At 33.8% G+C, this 9,257-nt stretch overlaps 1 protein-coding gene across 1 annotated transcript; it reads left to right on the top strand.

Annotated features, from left to right (window-relative positions):
- The first annotated feature begins 5,290 nt into the window (after positions 1 to 5,290).
- On the top strand, positions 5,291 to 6,806 carry LOC107843317. Its single transcript, XM_016687552.2, has 2 exons — positions 5,291 to 5,802; positions 6,412 to 6,806. The coding sequence occupies exons 1-2, from the start codon at positions 5,534 to 5,536 to the stop codon at positions 6,548 to 6,550; spliced, it is 408 nt and encodes a 135-aa protein (XP_016543038.1). The 5' UTR covers positions 5,291 to 5,533; the 3' UTR covers positions 6,551 to 6,806.
- Positions 6,807 to 9,257: the final 2,451 nt, after the last annotated feature.

The raw sequence follows: 9,257 nt of genomic DNA, 5'->3' as shown, positions 1-9,257 counted from the left end.
CCTTTTTATAAAGGCAAATATCTCATCATAGTCAATTCCTTCTTCTTGGTTATACCCTTGAACAACCAACCTTGCTTTATTTCTTTTGATAGTTCCTTGTTTATCTTGCTTATTTCTGTGCACCCACTTAGTCCCAATAATTATTTTGTCAACAGGTCTGGGGACCAGGTGACAAACTTTACTTATTTTAAACTGTTAGAGTTTCTCTTGCATTTCATTGATCCAGACAACATCTTTCAAAGCTTTATTCACATTTTTAGGCTCAATTTAGGATAGAAATACTAAGAATATCATAGAATTTCTGGCTTGAGCTCTTGTATGGACTCCATATTCCAAAGGTGTAGTAAAATTCTCAAGTGGATGAGAAGATTTGTCCCTCTAGTTTGATCTTCTCAGATTAGTTCCACTGGGTGTAGGTCCCTAAGGAGTTTAACTGGATCGTTCCAGTTTTCCCTCAACTAGAGCTGGGTTTTATGACTGAGACCAAGGATCACCATCACTTTCATTAATCTCATCTTCATCATTTACTTTTTGACTATTATCTTAAAATATATCATACCTTTGAACAAGAATAAGTTATGCAATTTCTTATTTTTCAACACTATCTAGATTCATTAGCTTTACTGAATCATCAAAGACAACATGCACACTATCTTCAACACACAAAGTTCTTTTATTGAAAACTTTATATTCTTTGATTGTTGAGGAATAGCCCACAAATACAGCTTTATCACTTTTGGTTTCAAACTTTTCAAGATCATTCTTCCCATCTTTTAGAACAAAGCATTTGCACCTAAAAGGTCTGAAGTAGTAAAGCTTAGGCTTTATATTGAATACAAGCTCATATGGAGTTTTGTTCAAGAATGATTTAATCAATCACCTTTTTGTCACATAGCAACCAGTGTTTACATCTTCATCTTAGAAGTTCTTAGGAAGCCCACTATCAATCGGCATGGTCCTGGCAATCTCTATGAGGTTTTTGTTTGTTCTTTTACTACTTTATTTTGATAAGGAGTCCTTGAAGCAAAGAAGTTATGATTGATTCCATTTTCAACATAGAATCCTGCAACGTGGAAGTTCTTAAATTTAGTTCCATAATTAGATCTGAGTTGGGCAATCTTACAATTTAGCTTCATTTGAATTTACTTGTCAAGTTAACCAGAACCTTATAGGTTTTATCGTTTGTTCTCAAGAACATTATACAGGTGAACCTTAAGTAGTCATTCACAATCACAAACACATACTTCTTTCCTTTTCTGCTTTGGACTTTTTCAGGTCCACATATATCCATATGTAGTATCTCTAGTGGTATAGAAGTACTCACCTGCTTCTTCATCTTAAAAGAAGACCTGGTTTTTTTATCCTTAACACAGGAATTACAAACCTAGTTGTTTGGAAATTTCATCTTTTACATGCCACAGACCAGGTTCCTTAAAATTAGCTTATTTAGCAAAGAGGAACTTACATGTCCTAGCCTTCTATGCCATAAATGACCATCTTCACTTTGAACACTTAAGCAAGTTAATTCCCCATCAACCACAGACTTCAAATCAACTAGATACATATTTTTTATTCTCTTGGCTTTGAGGATAACTTTTCTAGATTTCAAGCTTTACACAGTACATCCATCACCTGAAAGTTTGACCTCATTGCCTTTGTCAAAGATTTGAGAAGCACTTAGAAGACTGTACTTGAGGCTATTCACATAGTACACATCTTCTATTGCTTGATTAGATGATTCTCTAATCTTTCCTAACCATGAATATCTTCCTTTTTACCATTTCCAAAGAAAACACCTCCACCTTGAAGTATCTTGAGAGAAAGAAAGTGGTTAGTGTTCCCTATCATATGCTTTGACCATCCACTATCTATAAACCAGTTCTGATTACATTATCCCCCACCTACCTGCAAACATAGTCATTTGTTAGATTTGGGAACCCATGAGAGTTTGAGTTCCCAATAAGATGACAAAGATGTGATCAAATTTTTCTTGGCCCATCTAGGTTGAGAATTCTTCTTAACATTTTCAAGTGCATGAAACCCTAAGGATAATAGTTCTCCTAGAGAATGTAATTAGCACTGCTAATTCTAGCTCTAAGACAATACTGACAGGTTTTATTCAAGTGGTCGTCTCTTCCACAAAGAGTACATAGAGGTTTGTGGACCCTATTTCTAATACCATGAATAGCTTTCCCATGAGATCTGAGTGATTGGGTTTTGTACTGATATCCAAGCCCTTTACCATTATTAACACTTTGACTAGTTAGATTAGAAAGTATTTGTGAGGATGTGGTCCATTTCAGTGATTTGTTAAGTTCTTCCCTTGGACGGACCAAGTCCTGTTCTAACTTGTAATTATTATGGAGGGCACTCATAAGGTGTTTTTGAGAATCCCTCAATTTATCTTCAATCCTTAAAGCTTTTTTCCTCCCTTTATCAATAGAATCATTTACTTTCTCTAGTTGGCTCAATAAACTCAGATTATCAGATTTTAACTTAGCAAACTATTCTTCTATTTAAGATATATGGAGAGTTAAAACAATTAATTCAAGCTCCTGATTCTCTAATTTCTTTTCTAGAGCATTTTTTCTTAGTAGTAAGTTCACATATAGAATTAATTATCACATTTTCTAGCTTCTTCATCTATCTAGAAGAGTAGTTATCTAAATTTTTCTTAATGTCAGAGAGAGTTATCTCATTTTCTTCTTCATCTTTAGTGTTTTCCATGAGAGAAAACAAGAAATCATAAGTAACTTTACACTCCTCTAGAGCCAGCATAGACACATCTTCAGTCTTCTTAGCTTCATCAGATTCACTGGAGAATTTCCCCACGCTAGTAGAGCCTACCTTACTACATAATCAGCTATAACCTTTCTTTTTTATTTTACAAGAACTTGGTCCCTGTTCTTTGCTTTGTTTATCTCTAGTCTTGAGATATTCCTGATAATCTATTTTGTGAATTGGATAGTCCTTAATGAAATGATCAAAACTTCCACAATTGTGACAAACTTCAACATTGCCTCTCTTTTTGTTGCTACTTCCTCTTCTTTGGGACTAGCCACTTTCTATAGCTCTAACAATTCTTTCTACCAAATAGGCAACATTAGTGTCTTCTTTACTTGAATCATATTTTGAAGCCTTATGTGCCATATATTTTTCTGTTTTTTCTTTTTTTTTTTCTCTTGACCTTGTTGTTTCTTAGGCTCATGAGACTTTAGATTACCAATGAGCTCACCCATAGTGAGAGTCTTTTGGTTACTTTCCACGGTAATAGAATCCATTTTTCTTTCCTAGGTCTTTGGAAGAACACCTAGAATTTTTCTCACTTACTTATACAAAGGAATAACTTCTCCTAAGCAGTGTAACTCAATTATGATAGAAGTGAATCTTTTATGCATTTCTTGAATTGTCTCTCATTCTTTCATGGTGAAGGTTTCATATTGAGTAGTCAGTATGTCCACTTTAGAATATTTCACATTAGTTATTCCCTCATGAGCTGTCTTCAGGCAATACCAAATTTCTTTAGCATTTTCACAAGAAAAAATCCTATTATATTCACCAGGTCCTATTCCACAGACAAGCAGTTTCTTTGCCTTGTAATTCTTCTCAACTTTCTTTCGATCTTCATCATCAAACTCTCTCCTATTTTTGACAACTATCCTTGTTATGTCTCCTTCTTTGACTTATCTAACAGGAACATGAAGACCATCAAGTATTATATCCATCATCTCATTGTCCTCAGTTATAATGAAGTCAAACATCCTGATTTTCCACCACCGATAGTACTGCCGATTAAATCGGGGAGGTTTAGTGGTAGATTGCCCTTCTTCCAGATTAGGTAGTGCAGCTATGATCAAAAATTAATCTAGGTATGAACATTTTAGAGTGATCTTACTTTGATACAATTGTAGAAACATGGAACGTTGCATCACACTACGATGGACCAGGTCTCTTAAAGTTAGTCACGTGCAATCAAATAGTAAAGCAGCAAGTAAACAAAACTTTGCAGGAAATAACGTGGAAACCTCCTTTCTCAAGAAAGGAAAAACCACGACTTTCCCTCACAAGCATTCAAGAATCCACTATAATAAACCTCTTGATTACATACTTGATTTGACCGTAACTCTAGGCTCCTCCATCTTGTAATAACTCTACTACAAGCGCACCTTGACAACTCTGCCAAGGCTCACCTTAATATTGGTTAACTCTAACCAATACTAAACTCAAGTAACTCTACCTAAGCACTCTCTAGAACACAAGAAAAGGTTATTACTCTTATCACACGAGTTATTCGATTAGGACTAAAACATGACCCAAGAGCACTCAATTTTTCAGTACACATAGAATCTATGAACTTGAGTAATATTGCGCAAAGTTGAGTTTTTGCCAATTTTTCACTTGAAAAAACAGATTGTAAAGACTACTCAATTGAGAAACATTCTTTTCCTTTCATGGTAGAATAATGATTAGGGTAGAAATCTGATTGGGCTAGGTGTCCTGATAGGCATAAGCTCACCTACACAGTTTGTTACACTAAAGGACAAAACTGCGCAAGACAGTGATAGCAATACTGAATTCATGAAGACTCAGGGACCTGGTTCCTTATTGTCAGCTGATCATCATCAAAACAAGATATAGCAATTTTCCCAATTTTTGATGATGACAAACCAACCACAGACTTTGAACATTAATGTTCATTCACCTCATTCAATTAGAGTGATCACAACTACTATCGATGAGTGTTCCCCCTATCAATATGCACCTTACTTTCCCCCTATCAATATGCCATACCTGGTCCCTACCACATGGATTCAGTAATCCCATAGACGTGCCAAGGCATTATTAAACCAACCCTATTCACATCATTCAGTGTTTCCATACTCGTCATTGAACCCAACTCTAATCCCGATTATTGAGCTAAGCCAACTTAGGAATGTATACTTCTAACATAGTATAAGAATAATGTCTTGTTTGCCGGTTCACCAAGTCACAGCTTCACACTAATTTGTAGTAAAAACATTTTGAGAAAATGAAAAATGCACCAAAAGATGGATAAGCTAAAAGAAGAAAATTGAATGATAGTAATAGTACAAGAGAAGCCCCGAATAAACTCACACCGAAACAAACAATAAACTGAAAAAAAAATTGGTTGGAGTGAGAAAACTTGGATCTTGTGACCCCACTTATCTTCTTTTTTGTTTCCCAAGTTTGGCATTGGCATTGAAATTTAATCAACTCATATTCACACATTGTTGGGCTCATTTACGTTCACTCTCAGTAAAAATTTTTCACATCTAGAGATCGAACTCAAAATTTTGGTTAGGGGTGCAAAATCTCGACCATCTCACCACAATCCATGCGATGACCCCACTTATCCTTGATTCTTATGTGGATTCCTTATCCAATTTTTCTCACATGTGGCAGCAAAATAGCAATTCCATCTCTCATATCTGTGAGGATAACACATGATTTATATTAATTAGTACTACATATATTATCATCTTACATCCAAGAAAAACAAATCAAAACATATATGACTAATCTCATCATGGCCTACTCCTCTGTTGCTTGTGTGCAATTCTCATCCAATCAAGCCAACAAATCACATGTACTTCCATCAAATTTTCTTGGTTCAAAGGTTGCGTCTGGTACTCCTCAGAGAAACAAGAAACAAAGGTCCTTGAAAGTGGTGGCCGCAGTTGGAGATGTGTCAGCTGACGGAACAAACTACTTGATTGCTGGTGCTGCTGCTGTCGCATTGCTTGGAACTGCTTTCCCTATACTCTTTTCCCGCAAGGATCTGTACTATTTTTTCCCCATTTTTCTTTAATTGTTCCTACTAGTAACTTTTCTTTTCCTGTTTATTAATCATAATGCTAATAGTACTAACTAATTTGAATTCACAATTATGTAATTATCTCCATTGGGGAAGTTGCCAAAATTTTCTTTATTCATAAGGCTCGATACCGCTGATTAATAATTGAGTGATTCTTAGTGGCAGAGCTACTAAGTGGAGGAAAAGTTGTTTTTTTCTTTTTGGTTTTATATAAGTTGTGGAAAAAGTACGATAGAGTGGTAAAAGGGTTTAAAATTGTTATTGATAGACAACTCAATAAATGAAATTTGTCAAAAAGAATTTCCTTTGAACTGTTCGAAAGTTATTCACCTTGAGTTGATTTGTTTCGAGAAATCTATTGACCGATTCTAATTAATTGGTTCACTCACATTCTATTATCTTTTAGTCCTCTCGTATAAATTTCTGAATCTCTCACTGATGATGCCAGCAATCCACAACGCCATATGTACCTTTACTAGTATTTTTTGTCTTTCAATTGAATCTTGTTAATGATGTTTTAAATAAATCGAGAGTAATCAAAATTTCTGTTGTTTTGAACGGGGTTGTTTTTATAGTTGTCCAGAATGTGATGGAGCTGGATTTGTGAGGAAAGGAGGGGCAGCTTTGAAAGCAAATGCAGCTAGAAAGGATCAAGTTCAAATTGTTTGTGCAAATTGCAATGGTCTTGGCAAGCTCAACCAAGTTGACAAGTAAAGGCAGCAAGCACATCACATAAATATATGATAACATGTACTTGTGTGTCTGTGTCGGGGGGGGGGGGGTGGGGGGGGGGGGGGGTTTACGTCCCTATGGAACTTGTAACTCATGTATACAATTGTTTCTCCATTACATTTGTGCAAGTTCTAATACATTTGAACTTGCTCAAACTTCATCCGATTTTTCTTGTTTAGTAACTCCAACTAATTCCTATTTTAATTTATACAAAATTTTAATCCGGTTGAAAGGTTTACAGGGGCGGCTCTACCCAAATAGAAAAAAGGCGACCGCCTTAGGCCCCCAAATTTGAGGGCCTCATTTTTTTTTAGTAATAATAGATGATAAATTTTTCTAAAGACATGTTAAATATTATTCATAGAAAAAATAATTTTTTTATACAAACAAAAGAATTATTAGAAGAAGTTTGATTTATTTAGAGTACTACGTCACAAAATAGATTGAACGCAATAAAAAGCTTGAGCCGCCCCGACTTAACTATTTGAGGTGTTTAATGGTCGAGGTCTATCTATGGTCCTCTCATCATTCATAGGGAATAAATATGGAAAGAGTTATTTTCTAATTTCAGGAGATGTTCACTCAACTCAATAAGTACATATCATGTGCTTCCATTGACCCTTTTTTCATTTCGGTTTTAGCTGAAAAAAGCTTTAGAAAATTTGATAAAATACGGGGCTGGTTGGTTTCAGATTCGTGACCTCACATGGTGCAAATTAAAGAGGAACTCACAACCATCACTCCGTAGAGTAACTTCACCAATAACAGTCATTTAATTAATGTTGATAAATTAGTACATTAGCTTTATAGTTGTATTTTAATAAAATTTATTGCACGAAGCAGTATTACGTGAATCGTGACTTGCTTTAATTAATGTACATTAGCTTTTGGTCCATGGTCCACCCATCATCTTCAAATCTCGGGTCCTCCTATGGACTTGTGGTGGGGATAAAAGAGGAATAGGAAGGATGTGGCAGCCGGGGGAGGATGAGGTAGTAGTGGTGAGATAAAAAGACAAACTGAAAGAACAATCTTTCTCGAGCTCAACCTATTGCGATACATGTATCGTGCCATGATAACTCCAGTTTGTGCCTATTATGCACAATTTAAACATCTATCATTTTATCGATAGGTCCTACCTTTGGATTAGTGTCTAAAAGATAAAATTGGCTTGTTTGAGGAACAATCAATGTATTTGCCTAATATAAAAGCTTTTTGTTATTTTGCTGCACAGATAATATAGGGTGTTTTACTTAAATCTCGACTACTTTATTCATAATTATATTCTATTTCAGTTTTTTTTTTTAAATTCATAAAATTTTGATTTTTAATTTTTCAGATATATAATATTAAAAGAGATATATGATTGATGTTACATCTTAAAAAAAGTTAATAAATTAACGATAATTAACTTACTTAAGGAGTAATTTATTCTCCAAATATTTTAATTAACATCTATTTATCCCCCCAAAACGACATTTAGTTGATAATGCAATTTTTTTGAAATGTTCTACTACATATTCAAATTTCAAATTCATTCTTTTTTAGTTTTCTTTTTTTTTTATTGGCGTTATTTTCCTTTTTCAACTTTTTGCAATGAATTATGAACCCTGAAAAAAGAAATACAAATATTGATTAAAAGCGTATCATGGTAAGGCGCAATGTGGCAATCCTACATAAATATGACCTTACGAACCCTAAACTTGACACCAAAGTCTAACTTTGACCTTAAACTTTGACAGTGCACAAATATGATCTTTAACTATTCAAAACTGCACAAAATATGACCTCCAATCCTAGTGGCAAAACGCGTGTTCAAAACGCAAAACTGGGTGCGTCCAGCTTAAAATCTAAGGGCATAATACTTAAATATGACCTTAAACTTTGACAGTGCACAAATATGAGCTTTAACTATTCAAAACTGCACAAATATGACCTTTAAAGGACTCTTCACTATTATTTTTTTTATTATTTTCGGCTCAAAGATGAAAATGACATCTAATTTCTTTTGTCATTGCTGAAAAAGAACAATATTGAAGATTTATTAATTAGGCGGGTCAACCTCACATGAAAAAATCGAGCGGGTATGTATATATATTATAAAGTAGGCGACGAATTTAAGTTATATAATATATGTAAATATTATTTATTTAAATATTAAATTAAAGATGAAACTATACTAATAATAAAAAAATTATAGTTTTAATAAAACGTTATTAAATTAATGTTATTAAGGATAGTAGTAGCAGTATATTAAATTAACGTTATCAAATTAACGTATTTAAAATGTTATTAAATTAACGTTATTAAAAAGTTATTAAATTAACGAGGGGTGGACCTACGTGGTTGTCATGGGGTTCACCCGACACCCCTAGGTAAAAAAATTACGTTGGATATACATAAGATAGAAAATGTATATTTATGTACGTATATTAATGTTGAACCCCATGAAACAAGACATTTAGATAGCCCAGTGGTGTTATTTGCTCTTCTTGGACGCTTCCTTTAGCCTACTGTGCGGGTTCGATCCCTGCTCTATGCTATAGAAAGAAATAAAACAATAATAATAATAATAATAATTTTTTAAAATTAAAAAAAAAGTTAGGTGCTGCTACTATAGAAATAAATAAAAAATTATTATTATAATAATAATAATAATAATAATAATAATAATAATAATAATAATAAT

This window comes from Capsicum annuum, chromosome 10 (genome assembly GCF_002878395.1).
Source record: "Capsicum annuum cultivar UCD-10X-F1 chromosome 10, UCD10Xv1.1, whole genome shotgun sequence".
Classification (NCBI taxonomy): Eukaryota; Viridiplantae; Streptophyta; class Magnoliopsida; order Solanales; family Solanaceae; genus Capsicum; species Capsicum annuum.
The sequence above is the reverse complement of the archived record's forward strand: the minus strand, read 5'-3'. Positions and strand labels throughout refer to the sequence as shown.

Bases quoted from the DNA above. Each gene is read 5' to 3' on its own strand.
- LOC107843317 (XM_016687552.2), top strand. From the start codon at position 5,534: ATGACTAATCTCATCATGGCCTACTCCTCTGTTGCTTGTGTGCAATTC. The intron at 5,803-6,411 runs GTACTATTTTTT...TTGTTTTTATAG, and splicing joins CTCTTTTCCCGCAAGGATCT to TTGTCCAGAATGTGATGGAG.